Here is a 21,175-nt window from a genome sequence, read left to right as displayed (position 1 = left end):
TGTCTTTCTTCCCAGACCTCCTGTCCCATGATCCTCTCGTATCCCTTTTGCCAATCACCTGTCCAGCTCTTGGCTCTATCCCTCCCCCTCCTGTTTTCTCCTATCATTTTCCATCTCCTCCTCCCCCTCCAACTTTCAAATCCCCTACTCACTCTTCCTTCAGTTAGTCCTGACGAAGGGTCTCGGCCTGAAACGTCGACTGCACCTCTTCCTAGAGATGCTGCCTGGCCTGCTGCGTTCACCAGCAACTTGTATGTGTGTTGCTTGAATTTCCAGCACCTGCAGAATTCCTGTTGTAAGAGTTAACGTGTATCTTTTTTCCCCTCAAATTATGATGATGAAAACTAGCCAGGAATGAATTAAAGGGAAGGTGGGAGCAGGGAGGGAGGTTGAGTGCCTTTGAACCTATACAATAGACATTTATCAATGTATCATAAAGACTAGAACAATTGTGAACATTTAAAAAGTGTGCTTTTTCTGAGCACGAGTTGGAATTTCCTTTATGATCCATCTTGCATATATAGAATTGAGAACAAGGGAAAAAATTAGCCACAGATTCACTCAGTAAAAGTCCTTAGAAAAGTATGTATATTAGAGTGGTGCTTGTTCAATCCAGACAATTTTCTTTTGCTCATCCTTTATTGCTGCTTTTACCGTAGTTACAAGTGAATCAAGATCGCTCCAGCTATCAGGAATACATTTATATAGGCATGGAAGTGTGTCCAGTAAAATCTCCTCCCTTCGAGAGCACTCCACCAGCAAATCCTCTGTAACTCCATATTTCTGCAAGATTTTTCTAAAAACAAAATTAGATTAATTAGGGAAAAAAAACACAGAATTTGCTGCTACAAATATCTAAAAAACCAAACAAAATGTGAAAAAACTAACAACTTGAAGTGAGGCAGGTTGATCCCTCTCCAGACCTATAAATCTGTAGCTAGGTCTTTAAACCAAGTAGCGAAGGAAGAAGTTCAGGTGAAGGAAGGTTAATAAAAGAGAATGGGCAAGGTGGTAATGTAAGATAGTAATAGGTGTAATAACAAGTGTGTGACAGGACTGTATATGGCCAGAATTGGGAAAACAGTAAAATAATTGTAAACTCCAAATCTGATGCACATAATATTTGCTGCAAGATAGATGGCTGATAAAATTAAATTGGTATGATCTGAAACCAATGACCGAGACATAGTTGCAAGATCATCAAGGCTGGGAACTAAATATGCCAGGGTACCTGACATTTTGGACAGATCAACAGAAAGGAAATGATGATTGCATAGCTCTGTTAATAAAGGATGAGCTCAGGAAAGGAGTGATATATGATCTTGGGCCAAAAGACCAAATAGTTGAATGAACACAGGTGAAGATAAGAAATAATTGCCTGAATTACTAAATAGATTCAAGGTCAAGTTGATTTTTTGGAGGACAGGGAGTTGGGGATTAAAAGGAACAGACAGAAAAACGGGGATGAGGCTGAGATCTGGTCAACCAAGAACCTTTTAGTCTGGATGGTGAAGAAAGAAGTAGTGCCAATCAAGGTTAGAAAAGGCAAGTGAGAATGATTTAATTTATGAAATTGGTGTGACATAAGGTACAGGAGGCTAGTAGGCCAATCAGTCTCTTGAGCCTGCTCTGCCTCTCAGTGAGACCATTCCTGACCTTAGCATTACTTTCCCATTCCCTCCTCATATTCTTCAACTTCTGCATATGTCTGACAAGATCTATCTTGCATATCAACTTCACATTCATAGCTCTCTGGCATAGAGAACTTAAAAAATTAATGAAACTCAGGAAAGAAACACCTCCTCCTAGCATAACTGGTTGACCTAAACATATACTCTCTTCTTCTAGACACCCAGCTAGGGGAAATATGTTCCTAACATCAACCATGTTGATCCCCTTCACATCTTATATTTTGATAAAATCTCTCACACTGAGTACAGGCTCAACATGCTGAGATTGATTAGTCTATCCCTTTCAGAGTCAGAATCAGGTTTATTATCACTAATATATGTTGTGAAATTTGTTTTGAGTACAGTAAAATATACTATAAAGCACTATAAGATAAAAATATAAATAGGGAAAAAAGGCAAAAACAGTGTGGTAGTGTTCAGGGATTCATGGACAATTCAGAAATCTGAAGGCAGAGGGAAGAAGCTGTACTAAAACATCGAGTGTGTGTCTTCAGGCTCCTGTACCTGCCTGATGACAGTAATGAAAGGAAAGCATAACCTGGATGGTGGGGGTTGTTAGTGATGGATGCCACCTTTTTGAGACATTGCCTGTTGAAGATGTCCTCAATACAGGGGAGGATAGTGCCCATGATGTGGCTGGCCAATCTTCTGCAGCTTTTCCTGATCCTATGCATTGGCATTTCAATAGCAGTTAGAATGCTCTCCATTGTGCATCTGTAGAGATTTGCTTGAGTTTTTGCTGACATGCCAAATCTTCTCAAACTCCAAATGAAATACAGCCGTTTGGTGTGCCTTCTTTGTAATTGCATCAATAGGTTGGGCACAGCATAGATCTTCAGAGAAGTTGACACCCAGGAACTTGAAAGTGTTTCTCCTTTCCACTGCTGACTCTTCAATAAGGTCTGATATGTGTTCCCCCTCCTGAAGTCCACAATCAATTCTTTGGTCTTACTTTCAGTGAAAGGTTGTTCCTGCAACTCCACTCAATCAATCGATTGATCATCTTCTTGCACGAATCTTTATCCTTGTGAACCTTCTTTGCACCATTTCTAATGTTAGCACATAATGTTAAGTATGGAGACTGAAACAAATACATACCAAAAAATGTATGTAGATATTCCAATGCAGTCACACTGGTATCCTGCATACTTGCATTAAAAAAGCTCCCTACTTTTCCCGAACACTTGTAATAAAGGTGAACATTTCATTAGCCTTGCTGTACCTGCATTCCAACTTTTTGTGCCATAATGAAGACCTTCAGATCACTACGAACTGAAAAAGTAAACAACCAGATCTAAGCCATGACCTCAACAGACATCTCAGCTCAGTGTCATTGTGACTGGAAGTCTTATAGTGGGTTAGAAATTAAATACAATGATAATCTTTGCAGCCATACAAGAATCAGTCAGATGAAATTACCTGCAGGTCAACTTGAAGAAATTGTCTGAGCTCAGTTACAAGCTGATATAATTATGACAGGGGCTGCTACCTAAACTGGAGGCCACTCTGAGCTGCAAAATGCTGCAGAAGCAGTTTTTTAAATGCGATGCCAAATTGCCAAAAATAAAAGACTTGCAAACAAATTGCACACATGCAAATTGGCTTGCAGAAAATGTAGCACCATGGTCCTGAAAAACGTTGTCTCGTTTTTATTGTGTACTGTACCAGCAGTTATGGTTGAAATGACAATAAAAAGTGACTTGACTTGACTTGACTTGAAATCTTGATCTTCTGGTTTGAAGAATCCCTGCTATGTTTTTTAAGTCAATGATGAATATAAATCTTTAGGAATTTAGCAAGAGGCATGAAGGAGAAGACATTGAAAGTGAATTGCATCCACTCATCTGCTGTTAATGCCACTTCAAACAGATTTAAACCCAGGAGACGCAAGAGATTTAAAACCTGCTCATACTGGGTTGCTGTATCTATTGTGCAGAACATGCAATAAAATGTCTCATACATACACAAGAGTACTTTTGTGTTTTCTAAAATTGTAAAGTAGCAGAAGTCCTGCATATAAGCAAAATCTGAATCTCCTATCAACTACTAAAGAGAAGCAGTTCATAAAAATTATCTGATGAAAATTACGTAAGGCAGCTTTCTCTTTTAATATTTCATTTGTTTTTACAATCTAAGCACTAATATGAAAATTCTTAGTATTTAAAGTAATTGAGACTATAATTAGACCAGTCAGCCCATCAAGTTTGCTCCACCATGTCTGATTTATTATCCCTCTGAACTCCATTCTCCTGCCTGTAACTTTTGACACCCTGACGCACCAACTTATCAACCTCCTCTTTAAATATACCCAACAACTTGGCCTCCACAGCCATCTCTGGCAATCAATCCTCATCTTCCGACTGAAGAAATTCCTCCCCATCTCTTTCTAAAAGGATATCCCTCCATTCTGAGGATGTGCCCTACGGTGCTAGACTTCCCCATTTTTGGAAACATCCCCTCCACATTGACTCTATGTTCATCAGGTTGCAATGAGATTCCAGACATCCCATCTGTCCCAGAAGTTCCGGGAGTCTCCCGCAAATTGATGATGCTACCTCCCTGAAATGAGTTTTTGCATGGTGGGATGTCTGAGATTCCCTCCCATGCTTCTGAACTCCAGCAAGTACAGGCCCAGGGCCATCAAACATTCTAAATTAGAAGCCAAGGCTTCCTTCTGATGATATACAGTATACAAATTACTAGTATCTTGAAAAATGATAACAGATAAACCACATAATGATATGCTAGAAAAGATTTAATAATAGCTGAAAATATGTGAATATTGTACCTTACACAGATTTCACCCAGTTCAAATTGCAGAGACGCAATTTACATTTCTAAAGTTGATTTCCAAAACCAGCAGATCAATCACTCTAATAGATTTAATGGTAAAAAACAGGTCACAGAAGATGCTGCTTTACAATTTGAACTGAACAAAAGCTTATTTCAACTTCCGTTTTTTTCAAATGTCACAGACAAAAGTCTTACTTTGCATAAGTGAATAGGATACAGTGAAAATTTTCCAACAACATAAATTTGCATACATCGAAACCGTATAAGGTTTGCTTGATCATATAAAAAAAATCTTATGCGGAAGTTTATGGTGGGGCAGTTCCTGAGTCTGTGTGATCAAACATGCGTGTAAGTCTTTTGTTGCTGCAAAACCAGATACTCTGATTACAGGAGCTGTTACTTTTTCCAGGACTGCTGGAACTCAGCAAGTCACACAGCATCTGTGGAGGCAAATGGACGGGCAACATTTCCGGTCCAAACCGGACGAGACCTCCTGACCTTCAGTGTGCAGGGACCCAATTCAAAATGTTAGCCATCCCTTTGCCTCCACAATGGGGTTTCACCCACTGAGTTCTTCCAATAGCTTACTTATTCCTCCGGATTCCGGTATTTGCTATCTCTGTCTCTCCATTTTTTTGTTAATGAACCCAACAACTTCTACCTGTAAGGCTGAAGCAGGATGTGTTTGTAAGTCTGAGTTGCAGTCATCTATCACACGCCTTGTTTGTTAGCAGCTCTTAAGAAATCATTAAAAGAAAAATTCCTATAAATGAACAACTGATGATGCAACTCCTTCTCTAACAACAATACAAATCTCGTAATGAATGAGATAATATTTAAAAGACAAATACATTTTCAAATTGTAATCAATGCAAGAGAGTAAATAACATTGATACATAATTCAACAATAATCTTAGCTTTTGGGGGTCAAGTAATACTCACTTAATTTTCTTAATGTTCTTTTCGCAGAGGTGAATGACAATGATAATGGGATAGATCTCAACATTATGTAACTGTTTCACACAGTCCAGACCGAGTTCCAACAGGCAGTGGACATTCTGCATTTAAATACCATAGAATTTAGTTTTTCATTCTGTTAGCTCATCAGTAATATGAAGTGATATGTAGAAAATGCTTAATCCAAATTGATATTGATGTGGCTGCTTTTGAATGAAAACAAATTAATTCAAGTCACAGTTGGTCCAATTGCAAATACAATACGGTGGATTCCAGTGCAGTAGGACACATTGCGATCAGTACATTCTCATCCAATTAGCTGAAGATTCGTGGAAATAGTTAAAAAGGTGTAAAAGAAGACAAACTACTGTTTAACTGAGTAACAAATTATGTACTTAAATGAAAAAAACAGAACAAATTAGAACACCATTAATAGTATTACCCTGCTATAACACGATGTATTAGTTCCCAATGGTTATCGACAGAGAAATTCATCCAGTGTACACTGCCATGTTCTTTTGCTTGATTTGGTAAATGAACAAAATCTTACTTCAGTGGTGGGCAAGTTGTCAGAGAAGATCTTGAGAGGCAGGATTTATGAGCATTTGGAGAGATATAATCTGATTAAGGATAGTCAGCGTGACTTTGTCAAGGGCAGGTTGTGCTTTATGAGCCTAATTGGATTTTTTGAGGAGGTAACAAAACACATTGATGAAGGTAGAGCAGTGGATGTAGTGTTAACAGATTTCAGTGAGGCATTTGATAAGGTTTCCCATACAAGGCTCATTTAGAAAGTAAGGAGGCATGGAATCCAAGAAGACCTTGCTTTGAGGATGCAGAATTGGCTTGTCCACAGAAGGCAAAAGGTGGTTGTAGATGGTTTGTATTCTGCACGGAGTTCGGTGGCCAGTGGTGTTCCGCAGGGATCTGCTTTGGGACCCCTCCTCTTGGTGATTTTTATAAATAACGTGGATGAGGAAGTAGAAGGGTGGGTACTAGTAAGTTTGCTGATGACACGAAAATTGGGGGTGTTGTGGATAGTCTGGATGGTTGTCAGAGGATACAGTGAATACAGAACTGGGCTGAGAAGTGGCAGATGGAGTTCAACCCAGATAGGTGTGAAGTGGTTTATTTCGGTAGGTCAAATTTGAAGGCAGAATATAATAATAATGGTAAAACTCTTGCCAGTGTGGAGGATCAGTGAGATCTTGGGGTCTGTGTCCATAGGACACTCAAAGCTGCTGTGCAGGTTGACAGCGTGGTTAAGAAAGTACGTGGTGTGATGGCCTCATTAATCGTGGATTGAGTTCAAGAGCCGTGAGGTAATGTTAAAGCTATATAAGACCTTAGTTAGACCCCACTTGGAGTACTGTGTTCAGTTCTGGTCATCTCACTACAGGAAGGATGCCGATACTATAGAGAGGGTGCAGAGGAGATTTGCAAGGATGTTGCCTAGATTGGAGAGCGTGCCCTATGAGAATAGGTTGAGTGAACATGACCTTTTCTCCTTGGAGCGACGGAGGATGAGAGGCGACCTGATAGAGGTGTATCAGATGATGAGAGGCATTGAGCATGTGGATAGCTAGAGGCTTTTTCCCAGGGCTGAAATGGCTAAAACGAGGGGGCATAGTTTTAAGGTGCTTGGAAGTTGATACAAGGGGGATGTCAGAAATAAGTTTTTCACACAGAGAGCGGTGGGTGCGTGGAATGCACTGCCAGTGAAGGTGGTGGAGGCAGATACAACAGAATCTTTTAAAAGACTCTTAGATAAGTACGTGGAGCTTAGGAAAATGAAGGACTATACAGTAGGATAATTCTAGGCAGTTTCCGGAGTAGTTTACATGGTTGGCACCATATTGTGGCCCGAAGGGCCTGTAATATGCTGTAGGTTTGTATGATTCTATGAAAATCAGCGCAGACACCTAGAGCAGATAATGGGCTGTCTTCATTTATTCTTTCAATGACTGCACTCTCCAAATCTTCATTTTCACAGTGTCATTCAAGGAGATTGCCGATTCCTTCAAGTTCTTCATAATTCCCAACTTGTTGAAGTTGTGAAATTGTTTCATTTTTACTCCCAGCTGTTTCTGGTATCTCCAAACCCGAATGCTTAAAAATGTAGTGAGCAAAACAGTTCTGAATTACCCTTCTGCTTATTTCTCACCAACACTCAGTGACAAAAATCACTTTTTTTTGAACACAAAACACATGCAACTGACGGTATTTAAAACCTGTTCACTCTAATTACACTGGAGTGTCTAACAGCCACACAACTGCACGTGACTGACGCTGGTTAGAAACTGTTCGGCAACAGCCTCCTACCCAAATTAAGTGACATCTTATCCCAAATAAACAAAGGGAATCCTGGATAGTTTCAAGATTATTAATTGTGCTTTAAGAGTTGGCCCAAATAAGTGACTGTCTCAATTAACCAATGGTTCAATCAACTGAAATCCACTGTAATGATTAATAGGAGAAAACCAAATATTAAGCTGATTAAGAGTGAATGGCAGAGACATACAGCCTCATCTCAAAATTGAACATCAGACTTTTTGATGAGCTTTCAGACAGCACAAATGAAACTGCCTCAGAGGGAAAGAAATACAGCTTACATGAAAATAAGTTTGAAGAGAGAGAAAAAAATAAACAAATAACTTGAATGAGAATAAAATCAAACATGCAGCAATAATTTTCCCTGTTAATTTATTGGTTAAACATAACACTTTTTATTAATTTGAATCAGGAATGTCTCAGTTTTATCCCAAGTTATTCCAGAATCAATTAATCTCAATTGTGCTTCAGTTGCAATAAACGTCATTAAGTCTGGAAGGAGAATGTCAGATATGTTTTCTGTTACTATTAATTACTTGTAAAACTTGCTTTGTATTTTCCCATTCTGGGCACTGTATTTAAATGAAATGATATTATCCTGAGCTGTTTCTCTTCAGCAGAGTAAACGATTAAATGGAATTCTTGCAGCATCTCTAAGAAGAGAGAATTCCTGCAGCATCTCGGCCCGAAACGTCGACTGTACCTCTTCCTAGAGATGCTGCCTGGCCTGCTGCGTTCACCAGCAACTTTTATGTGTGTTGCTTGAAATTCCAGCATCTGCAGATTTCCTCACGTTTGCGTTTTTAAAATGGAATTCTTGTTGGCTTCCATTTATATTGGTTATGGAAGTGGGATGTTTAAAGAGATTAGCTTTATTTGTCACATGTACATTGAAATATACTGTGAAATTCATTGTTTTGTGTCAAATCAAATTAGCCAGACAGCCTGCAAATGTCACCACACTTCTGGTGCCAACATAGCATGCTCACTACTTATTAACCCTAACGGTACATCATTAGAATGTTGAACAAAACTGCAGCACCCAGAGGAAACCCATGTGGTCATCGGGAGAAAGTACAAACTCCTCACAGAGGCGGAAATCAGACCCCCATTTGGTGACTGCTGCTGTCGTAAAGGGATTGCACCAACTGCTACACTGCCATGCTGCCCATGTCGATGGGATAAATGGGCATTGTTTACCTTTCAGTTTCTTGTACCTAAAAAAGCATGCATTTATAAAGTGTATGTGCTAATGTAGAATGTATGCATTAAGTAAACCCAAGTGGATTCTACAAAAGAATAGACAAAAGCTCTCAGCTACTGAGTGGCACTGAAATTCACCTTCCATAACTTTTTAAGTTTTTTTGACTCCTTTATCAATACATTAGACCAGGGGTTCCCAAGCTAGGGTCCACAAACCCCTTGCTCAATGGTATTGGTAAATGGCATAAAAAAGGTTGGGAATCCCTGCATCAAGCAACGAAAAGTGGGAACAATGGGAAAAGTGAGAAAGAAACAGCGTTAACCTATTTTGTAGAAGTAATCTTCAATATTACTCAAGAAGTAGGAGAGTTAAACAAGAATTGTTAAGGGAAGAATAATAAAGCAAACCAAAGAACATTGAAAGAATGCTAAAATCCAAATTAGTCACAATAATTGGCATGAAATTTACAATATTACCTTGGCAACTACTGTCTCGACTCCCTTCCTTGTGTAACAGGATCGAAGGAAATTCTGTGCTTCTTGCACACCCAAAATTTCTCCTCTTTTGTTTTTCTCAGTATACTCAGTGTTGTTCAAGCACTCTAAAGAAATAAACAAAGATTTTTCTGAGCAAATAAATAAAACCTATAAATTACAATAATGCATATTTTATTTTGAAGCATTGGAACATTTTTTTGGGACTTGCGTGTGTGATATGCAATTTCTTTCAGGTTAAATACTCTAAGTATATACACTCCAGCTTTCTGTAAACTTAAGTTTAACAAGGTGTAGTCCCTCAGTGCAATGTTCTGCCTTGCCAGGCTGTTTTCAATTAATTATCACCCATGTCCTGAGCCAAAGTTCTTCCATTAATTTCCAGCATTGGTGCGAATTTAAACTAAGGCTGAACATATAAATATCTCTACCTCAAAAAAATTCTACATGAACATTTAAATAAGTTATTTTTTCCATTGCATATTTTCATCAAAATGGTATGTGCTACTTAAAAACACCTTACCAGATATACATTTTTCATATTCCGGTAGATCTTTCAGTTTCTCAAGCACAACTTTTCCAATTCGAGTGGGTGCTATAATCACTGGTCTTAGAGATGGTGGATGGCAAGGCCTGACCAGTGAATAAGGCATTAAAGTAAAGCAATTTCCAACAGGCTGGCTACCTAAAACAAAATAATGTAACAATATAAAATATGGAACACAATAGTTATGTGATCATTTTGCATGTAAATCCAAAATTTCAATAACAAATTATGACATTGGACAACAATTTTTTTCTTCTTCACAATTTCTGTTTTTTTGTTTATGATAGACCGCTTGAAACTGAACGCAAACATAATTTCAGACTACTTGTATAATGTAGGAATTTGGAGAAACAAGAAATTAACTTTTATTGGGTATGATAGGTTTAATTGCATAATGGTGCTGATGCTTTGCAAAAGTTCAACTACACTAAAAAAAAGTTTTGTTGATGATTTTCATTTGTACTCAGTGCCCAGACTTCTCACTTAAGTGTTCAACAATGATCAGCCAGCATTGATGGATTCAAGGTGTCCTGTACCATCTCTCCATAACTGGTGTTCTGGTGAAACCTCTCACCATGCTCATCACTGACAGCATCAAGATTTGCAAGGAAGAAGTCTACATGGGAATGCAGAAAATGGATCTTTAGTGACATGTTGCACTTCATGGCTTTGTATGCTTGAAGCATGTTGTCAACCAGTTGCACATAGTTCGGTGCTCTGTATTCAGGAAGCAAAACCTTTGTTGTTCAGTATGATATAAAATAGTACCTCTGACACCAAGCCAGTAAGGACAATATGAGCAACACATACAAAATGCTCAAGGAACTCAATAGGTCGTGCAGCATCTATGGAAGGAAATAAGCAGTTGACACTTCAGGCTGAGACCCTTCCTCAGGAATTTGTCTGTGTTGATAACAATATGAAATTGTGTCAGTTACGATATAGTTCCTCATCAAATGAATTACAAAGAAAAAAAATGCTCATATTTAACAGCACCTTTCTACAAAAGGATAGAGATTTAAATGGAAGTGAATTATTGGGCTTATATTTGACCTGAGCCTATCTTGCATTTGAAGATTTTTTTTTGCATTATTAACTTACCATTTGAATGACGACTAGCTAAAGGCATAATAAACAGTAACACCATTTGTCATAATAGATATAGTTTAGTATGCAACACCTGAATCTGACCTTGCTCTTTGTCAGGGTCGATGATGCCATAGTCAAATGATAACCACAGTGGATTTCTTTGACTTTTGTCTGTACTGACAATTCGCACAAGTTTATTTTGACTCGAGGAAGAACTTTTCTGCTTTTGCTGAAAAAACAAGCGCAGTACAGAAGATGAGGAAAAGCCAGGCACGAGTCTGGTTTGAAACAGTTTCAAACAATTAAATGGTTTTGTGACGAAGGGTCGGACAATGTGGGTGAAATTTATGTAAGTATTTAAATTCAGCTCTCTCCCTGATACAGTGTGTAGATGTTTGGACTCTCTCCCTCTCCCTGGTTCAGTGTGTGTGGATGGTCTCTGAGCTCTTTGTACTCTGGTTAGGCCACACTTGGAGTACTGTGTTCAGATCAGGTCGCGTCATTAGGAGAAGGATAAGAAAGTTGTAGAGAGAGTGCAGAGGATATTTATCTGAATACTGCCTGGATTAGAGATCATATCTTATGAAGGAAGGTTGAGCAAGCTGGAACTTTTCCCTTTGGAGCAAAGGGATGAGATGTGACTTGATTGAGGAATATATGATGATAAAAAGCATTGACAGAGTGGACAGCCAGTGCCTTTTCCCCAGGGTGTCAATGGCTAATACAAGAGGGCATAATTTTAAGGTGTTTGGAGGAAAGTTTTGGGGGGCATGTCAGAGGTAAGTTTTTTTATACAGAGTGGTAACTGGAGAGGACATGCTGCTGGGGGTGGTGATAGAGGCAGATACATTAGGGACATTTGAGAGACCCTTAGGTAGGTACATGAATGAAAGAAAAAATGGAGGGCCATGCGGGAGGAAGGGTTAGATTGTTCTTGAAGTAGTGAAAAGGTTAGCACAACATTGTGGGCCAAAAGGGCTTCTGTTTTGTACGATTTTATATTTTGTATTCTATAAGGTAGTTGCTGAGAGGGGTGCAGCTCACACAATATGATTTTATATATGAATGTCACGTACAGAGCATGTATGTACTTTGCAGTTAGGAGACATGCACGGCTTCTCAAGCATTACAACTCCGTTCAACAACTAGTCTGTTAGCTTCAGTGCTACATTTATGTTCGTTCTTTCCGAGGTTCATAAAGCAAACGCACATTATTCAATGTAATGCAGGCATATGGAAGTTGGATTAAATGTGATTACATGAGCATCGTAGGTACTCTTAAAGCCCCAACTCTGCAGTAAGTTGATTTAATCACAACCAGTCTATGCCACGTTTACTCCATATTTGTATCCATTGGTTTTACTTGCTATGTATGAAAACTTGATACAATAAATTATTCATTCTGTTAAGCAACACTGCTGAAATCCATCTCTCTAATTCAGATTGCCTTATTCATTTCATATCCTGGACGTTACTTATGGAGATGAATCTCAGTGTTAGTAATATTTATATGCAAATCAAAATACATCAGAACAATAGTTTTCAACTTTTTTGTTGCACAAGTTATTAATTGTTTTCCATTCCTCTTCACTTTGCTTAACTGATGAAATACTAACTCCCACTACTTATGAGAGGCTTTAAAAATATGTCTTAATAGTAAGTATTATTTCACCTTTTTAAGCAAAGGAATCTGTCGAGTCATATTCTGAATTGTTCCTATCAACAGCTGTTGAGCCCTAAACAGAAACAAGGCATGATCAATATTTTAAACTAAAAGAACATTGTTTCTTCACTTGCAGGAATCCTGATATCTCTCATGCATAGTCGAAGTCAATTGTAGAATTCCTGACCTATATACAGTAACTCAGCATAGACCAGGGAAAGAATTCTCATTGTGTTCCCAATGGCATTATGTTAACCAATACAATAAAGAGAGCATACATAGGTTGTTTTATAATTTCAAGCTTATGTAGTTCAATCACATCATATTGACTTCAGTATAAACTAAGAACAAAATTACAAAGAACTGTTCTAATACTATGAGTACCAGTAGAAGAAATGAGTTAACTCAGTACTGAGCAAACTTTCTAATATATATGGTTTGGTTACTTGCTGACTTGATTAGTTGAACTGTGTGACAGATCTTACTCAATGCATTTATAATTTTGGTTTTGCAACCTATGTTGTTGGATTCAAGAGAACAGAAATAGATTATGTGGCTTGTAGGTCAGGTCATGTTTAAGCTTTGATGCCTCCACGTTGTTAAATATATATCGACACTTAAGTAAGATGACCTTTAATAGATTGAAGCAAAGTTGCAGAAAAGGCTGACAGAATAGTGCAAAGAGCAATATTTTATTCATTGCTGCAATTTGCAAAAGTCATTGGTTTCTGGGATGAAAGCCAGTTTAAAATAGATTTGCATGTTATAGATTTTTGAAATGTTTAAATCATGTCATAAGAGTATACCTACAGAGCGAAATGGATCTTCTAGCCATTACAGTAAGAAATGCAATCATCTGGCGTGCTGAAGAGGTTAAATGATTTGAGTCTATCATTGGTAATCCAAAAATAGATTAACCTTCCGGCTGTATTTCACTGGTTTTCACAAACTATGTTGTGTTTGAATTTGGAAAAAATTAGAAGTGTGGTTTATGACCCTTCCATTAAATTTGAAAAAACTTGGAGGCCATTTATTCAGCATTTTCATATCATGTAATTTGACCATTTCCAGACTTATTTTACTTCTCTGTACTGTTGGTTGAGAGGAATGGAGTCATCGACACTAACGTTTTCTTCTCTTCCATTTTTACGTTGTTAGAATTGCCCAAGTCTTTTTAGTTTAGTTGACTAATTCTGTTTAGTTTAGTTTTTTTTGGGGGTGGGGTTTGTTCTTTTTTCTATTTTTTTTCTTTTTCATGATTTTCCTCCAGTTTTTTTTGTCCTGTATTATTCATTGTTACCCTACATGATTGGGAGTTTTGTCAACTTATACTATTTGGTTTTATAATTACTCATTTTAAGTATAACAATGTATTTCCAACAATTTTGTATTATTGCTATGTTACGTTTATATTTTATGAAACTAATAAAAAGATTGAAAAGAATATACCTACAGAGTAGTTTACTGTTATGTTTAAATTAATATCAGTCCTTAATTTTATTGTAGTTCAGTGCTCCAATCAAGGGACACGATTGGTTTGGTTACAAGACTCTGCTGCAGAAATAGGCATGATCCTGGGCTGAGTGGGAAGATGGTAAGCTCTGTGATTGGCCAGGGAATAAGTCAGAGATCAGAAATCTAGCCTTTTGAGAGAGAGGCCTGATGCCACAGAATCTGCAATTTCTGCAAAATTGCAATTTAGGTGGGGTCTTATAATTAAACTTAGGAACCACGGATCAAAGGAGACGGGAAAAATTGTATTTAAAATAATGATGCATGGCTTTGTAGCACCATTTCTCACAGATTTAGTTTTCAATTTTATTGAGAACTGAGTGAATTAATATCAATCAGTCTTAGTTATGCACTCTCCGGGCTGATTACAAAGTTAGCCAATCCATTCTCTCAACGCTAGGAAATATAAGGCAAAAGGAAAATAATTACCAAGAAAGGGATGGAACCAAGATTCAAGATTCAGGATGCAAGACTGTTTACTGTCTTTTCCTGTACGCAGGTGTAAAGGAAAACGAAATAATTGTCACTCCAGATCGAATGCAGAACAAAAAAAAACAATAAAATCACAATAAATATAAATATAGATTAAATACATAGATACCAGGCACAGGAGTGTCTGTGCATAAGGTGACTGACAGGAAATGATAAAGTAGTGTTGGTGAGAGGTGTGAAGTTTCTCTTTGGCCTTCTCTATACTGAAAGACTCACATATTCTGTTCACAGAGAACAAGTTCAAATATTTCTTGCAGCACCTAGGCAAATAATAGAGCAGCGTGTCAATGTTTAAAACAAATTTATTATCAAAGTGTGTGTAGGTCACCACATTCCACCTTGAGATTAATTTTCTTGTGGGCATTCACAGCAAATACAAAGAAACACTATAGAATCAACGAATAAAGCACATAAGACAAAGCACATAAGACAAGCTGTGTAATTACAAAAAAACAGATAATAATAACAATAAATAATTTTGACAGAATAGACAGTTTGGGGTTTTATTTTATTCCACAGCTGTGAGAACAGAGGTGGGGAAACAGTAAGAAACCATTCAATGTCGCTTCACCAATGAATGCAAAAGCCCAACATTTAACTCTTGTGCGCTATAGCTGTTCAACTCCCAGTGATCAATAAAAAAAAGGTATCAAAATGGACAAGCATTATATGATTAAAATATATTTTCATCATTTTTGCATGTTGCCGTAATTACTGCAAAGATCTAAGTAAATATGATTCACATTTACAGAAGGCATAGCTGATGTTACATTCTTACCTGTAGTAATTAGGAACAGAACCACCATCCATGTCAATCATTGTGTGGGGATGTACTCTGAATGTCTTCCACTCACTAGAGCCCCTGTACATAGTGTCAGTGACATGTAAGATATCATTGCATTGGACAAGAAATTCACCCAGGGCTCCACTGTTTTTATCAAGTGCCATGTTGACTCGGATGAAGAAGGAATCCCCTGAGGTAATGATCTTTTTTTCAATATTTGCCACCAGTGTTTGATAAGCTAATTAAACAAAGCATAACACAATATAAGTTCAGAGTTGTTAACTTCTGGATTCTTATATTTTATAAGATCATGAGGTTTAAAAAAGTAATTGCAAAGTTTTAAGCAACATTTTATTGCGTAAGGAAAACATTTCTTACCCATTAAAGAACACAAAACAACTTTTGAAAACTTAAAGTAATTACAACAAATAATCTAATGTAGTGCAAGGTCCACAAACATCAGTGTTTGCCTCATATTTGCTGCCCAAGTGCTGGAATTTACCTTATAAAAGATCATAACAGCCATGAAAATGTTGGTTGTATGTGGAAACAATTCTTTACCTTAACAAGTCTTTAGGAGCCATGAATCTATTTTTCGGTCTGTGTTGTATTTTGTGGCATGTTTATTACGGTAATCTGTCAGATGGGTTGGGGTGTGATAGAAACAAATGAGTATAGATCTGTATTCACTAGTGGTTAGTTATTGTTAGCCAGAGGGAGTGAGCCATGGGGAATGATATTTTTTCTGTTGGCCGCTTAAATATGCTAACTTTGCTAAATTTAGTTCGACCACTGATTACGCTTAGTATTGCTTAGTTATATCACTAATTAGAATGCTTAGTTATGCTGATTTGAGTGCTAAGATTGCTAGACTGCTAACTTAGTTGTGTTAGACTTTTATCGCTACAAGATCATTTGTCTTTGCTAGTTTTGTAATAAAGGATTGAATGTACCATTTTCGACTTGGAAATTCATTATTTGGAAGCGTGCCATACAGTGTCGAGTACCGTGGCCTAGTTTCTCAGTGGTTTTGGTTTGTTTTCAAGTAACCACTGCATCTTGTCAACAAAAAAATAATTATACCAAACAAACATCAGCCTACGGCAAAGATGGAGGATATGAAACAATAGTTGACCCAAACATGTTATATTGAAGGTCATGTTGCTGTAACAAGTGGATATGTGGCTCACCAAGGTACTGTATGTTCCTCTTGGAACAGCTATGGAAAAGGAAGGAACATTTTAAGTTGGAGGAAGAAATTGCTGTAGATTTGGCCAAAGTTAATGTGCTAAAGGCCTCAAATGTGGCAAGTGCTCAAAGTGATCCAGCGGGACAGTCCTATGTGAGTTCTTACACTGAAAAGGCACAAAGAAAAATAAGAGCACTCAATGTCAATGCTAATTTATTTCTTCCTCAAGTGCTTGTGAAACATGAATAAGATCTCCAAGAGGTAGTTCAGGGTGTTTACTCTCAGCCTGCACTAATGAGGCACTCTGAACCAATGTCATATCCAACAGCTCAAAGTGCTCATGGGGACATTAACTTACAGAATGGAAACACTCTTGCTTTCAATGACAGAGGTCAAAATAGTACAATCCATATTCTGAGGAAGCAAAATGAAATATCGACCTTATTTGTACAATAGAGACATGTTTCATCTTTGCCAAAAAGTGAGATTCAAATCTTCAATGGCAATCCATTGCAGTATCATGCATTCATGAGGGCTTTTGAAAATAGTTTTGAAGGCAAGACTGATGGTTATATAGGGACTGCTTCTCTTTCCTTGAATCATACACTAGAGGTCGCCCTGGATAACTTGTCCGACGTTGTCCAACATGTTGACCCTAGGGAAGGATATCTAAAAGCTAAGGCTTTACTGCAAGAAGACTTTGATGATGAACAGAAAATTGCTTCTGCCGACATGCAAAAGGCTCTTTCTTGGGTATCTGTTGGGTACCTATCAAATCTGAAGACATGAAAGCCCTTCAAGACTATAGTCCTTTTCTCAGAGCCTGTTGTGATGCCTTGGAAGAAGTGTGGTACATGTATGAACTGGATGTGCCTGCTTATATGTTAATTGTCGTAAGAAAATTGCCCAAAGTGGGGACTGGTGGTCTGTAAACTGTAAGAACGGCACAACCGTAATGCTACATTGTTTATTGTATTGAAAGGTAAGTAAATTTTGCTACACACCCAGTATTTGGAGAGATAAAGGACACTACATCACCTATAATAAGCAAAGGTGTGAACAAAACTAAGTCACCACTTTGTTCTAAGGCAGAAGGAAGCAGCTTTGCTGAGAGAAGTAAAGCTAAAACTGAACCTGGAGCTAATGGAAGGGAAATGGTCTCGTCAGTCAAAGGGGATTGTCTGTTCTGTGAGGGTAAGCATACGTACATTGGATTTGTGCCCTCTGCTGGAACAAAAAAGGGCTCATAGTGAGAAGATTACCTTCCTAAAAAAAATGGTGTCTGATTTGGCTGTTTGTGTACAGGCCACATCAACAAGGATTACAGGAAGTGTCTTTCATGCAAGGTATGCAGTGTCAAGCATCGCAGCAAACTTCATATTCCATCTAATGAAAATGGTGCAGTATCACAACATGTTGTGAAAATATCAGACACAGCAGTGAGTAGTGCCCTGGTTTTTAAAGGCCTTACATGGGTGGTGACCATGATTGTAAGCTTCCCATAGTTTCAGTACAAGTGAAGTCTAAGGAAGGTAACAAGACAGTGGTTACTTATGCTTTCCTAGGTCAAGGAATTACAGTAGTGTTCTGCACAGTGAGCCTCATGAACAAGCCCAACCTCACAGGAAAAAGAACATGCATTCTCTTACACACCATAGGTCAAGAGAAAGTCATGAGTAGCTACATTGTTTCAGGATTGGATGTGGCTGGCTTAGATGGGGTGAAAGTTAATGTGAACTACCTATCATTTATATATAGGAAAGTATCCCTGTCCACAAATGGAATATTCCACGGCACTACACAGCTTTCATGAAGGATGTCATCTCCAAGTGCTATGCCAAGAGAGTGCCAGCAGAGAATTTAGAACGCAGTGATGGGAAAGTCTGCTATATTCCACATCATGGTGTTTATCACCCCAGAGAAGGGAAACTTCATGCTGTGTTTGTCTGTGCAATGACTTCTCAGGGACTATCACTTAATGCTCAGCTTTTTCAGGGACCAGATCTTGCTAGCTGATTGATTGGAGTCAGAACTAGATTCAGAAAAGAACCAGTGGTGATCATGGCAGATTCTGAATCAATGTTTCTTCTGGTTAAAGTACCAGTGGAAGATGCAGATCTGCTGAGGTCTGTCCGGTGGCCTAATAGTGACAAGAGATGGTGGACTTTAGAAAGGTGGTTTATCTCTTTGGAGCAACTTCACCTTTAGGAAATGCACAGAAGACATGAAGAACAGTTCAGTTGCGAGATGGTGGATAAGGTTTTGCTTTGCCTTTATGTTGATGACTGCCTTGTGTCAGTGTCCTCAGTCGGCCCAGATCAGATTGCTTCACCTCTGATCTGGGCCGACATTTACGGGCCGGGCGGCACCTAATTAATTAGCTTGTTTATTTTGGCTTTTTTCTTAAAGATGTGCTGGGTGCGTGCTGGCTACCGCTGCACACGTGCATGCTTCGCGGCCCGGTATCGGTCCGCAGCCTGGAGGCTGGGGACCACTACTTTACAAGACACAGAGGTTTGAGGAGCTACAGCTCTGGAAGCTTCACTGACTTTGGTTGTTTAACTTCATAACTTTGACTTGACCTACTGACTGGACACAGAGTGGTGGTAAAGATCACTCTGTAGTGGGCTAAGAGCTGGTAACCTCTGGCCTAGATGACTGACTGGAAGAAAAAAAAGAAGCAAGAGGACATTTGTATAAATGTAATGATGTTTGTCCTTGAAAAATTTATGTCTACTATTTTAGTAGTAAGTACTTGTTACTACTATAGTGAAATAATTAGGTGCTGGGATACGGGAGCCACGTATCCATTTTTCGTTGTATAGGAGCTATGTGTCTATTTTCTGTCTGCATTGCATTTTGTGGCATGTTTATTATGATAATCTGTCATGTGGGTTGGGGCGTGGTAGAAGCAAATGAGTATAGTTACGTATTCACACTTGGGGTTAATTAGTGGTTAGCCAGAGGGTGTGAGACATGGGGAATGATTTTTTTTGTTGACTGCTTAAATACACTAACATTGCTTAATGGAACTCTAATTTAGTTCAACTGCTAATTAAGCTTAGTTTTGCTTGGGTATATCGCTAATTAGAGTGCTTATTTATGCTGATTTGAACGCTAAGATCGCTATATTGCTAATTTAGTTTGTTAGCTTTTTATTGATACAAGCTCATTCCTTTTTGCTGGTTTCATGATAAACTACTGAACGTACCTTTATCGATTTGGAAATTCATTATTTGGAAGCTCGTCATACAGTGTCGATAACCCTGGCTTAGTCTCGCATCAGTTTTGGTTTCTTTCCAGTAACCGCGACAAAGTCATTTAGTTTGCCTCTGTTGTACAGTTTCAATCTATGTAATTTTGCCAAGTTACTTCTATTTAAGAATAAGTAAACACAGGTTCTATTTTTCCTTCTCACTTTTTTTTCCCAAGTCACTCCCTTTTCCTTGATTACTTTTAATTGACAAACTACTCTCAGCTGTAAACTATCTCCAACAGTGGGAACAATAAGAGAAAATCTTGGGCTGAGTTATGCTGGCTATTGTCAGGGGTTTTGAAGGGAACCACTAGGCTTCAGCAACTCACAATAAATATGTCTCAGTCATATGTAACATCTTCACTCTGCCAAAGCTGTCATAGGATTGAAATCCCTAATTGTTTGGTTAAGGAAGAGTAATCAATTTAGTTAGTTACACATTATTTTAATGATTTTAAACTATTTTTAAAAAGATAATTTTGTAGTTTTGAATTTTAAATACTCTTCATAACCAAGTGTGAGGGTCTTGGTGGATATCAGGATATTCTAGCAGGAAGGCCTCATTCCTCCTCACCACCCAACTCTGAACGGTAGGCCAAGGTGGAAATGTGGGTAGTGGCTGAAGTTCTTAATTCCATTTCCCTAGCTAAATATCACATTTAACATTAGATTAATACAGCAAAATATTTTTGTTAAAATAGCTATTAAATTTCTGTGCAATTTTTAAAAGAATGTATTCACAGAAACGTGATGATCAACTGGAGACAGGTAAGTAAATGTTATTCATTTTTTAAGCATCTGAATATGTGGATTCCTGTACAAAGTTCGAAGTTCAAAGTTCAAAAAAAATTACTATCAAAGTACATATGTGTCAGCATTTACTACCCTGAGACTCATTTTCTAGCAGGCGTTCACAATAGAACAAAGAAATACAATAGAATCAGTGAAAAACTACACACAAAGACTGACAAGCAAGCAATGAGCAAAAGAGGACAAACTGCGCAAATACCAATAAATAAGTAATGCCGAGAACATCAATATAATGGAGAATTTTGGCAAATCATTAATTTAAAAAATTTATTGCAACATTACTCAAGCATGAGGAAATCTGCAGATGCTGGAATTTCAAGCAACACACTTAAAAGTTGCTGGTGAACGCAGCAGGCCAGGCAG

General features: G+C 38.0%; 1 protein-coding gene across 2 annotated transcripts in view; it reads right to left on the bottom strand.

Moving 5' to 3' along the window:
* Positions 1-221: 221 nt before the first annotated feature.
* The window catches only part of card14 (caspase recruitment domain family, member 14), a 67,393-nt gene continuing 46,439 nt past the window's right edge, over positions 222-21,175 (bottom strand). For both annotated transcript variants that reach the window (XM_063030802.1, XM_063030803.1), the window contains 7 exons: positions 15,552-15,795; positions 12,779-12,842; positions 11,209-11,335; positions 9,994-10,155; positions 9,453-9,577; positions 5,427-5,542; positions 222-796 (listed from right to left, as the gene is read on the bottom strand). In XM_063030802.1, coding sequence (XP_062886872.1) covers positions 592-796; positions 5,427-5,542; positions 9,453-9,577; positions 9,994-10,155; positions 11,209-11,335; positions 12,779-12,842; positions 15,552-15,795 — 1,043 coding nt within the window. In that variant the 3' untranslated portion in view covers positions 222-591. The remainder of the gene's footprint in view (positions 797-5,426; positions 5,543-9,452; positions 9,578-9,993; positions 10,156-11,208; positions 11,336-12,778; positions 12,843-15,551; positions 15,796-21,175) is intronic.

Source organism: Mobula hypostoma, chromosome 22 (genome assembly GCF_963921235.1).
Source record: "Mobula hypostoma chromosome 22, sMobHyp1.1, whole genome shotgun sequence".
NCBI classification, from domain to species: domain Eukaryota; kingdom Metazoa; phylum Chordata; class Chondrichthyes; order Myliobatiformes; family Myliobatidae; genus Mobula; species Mobula hypostoma.
The sequence above is the reverse complement of the archived record's forward strand: the minus strand, read 5'-3'. Positions and strand labels throughout refer to the sequence as shown.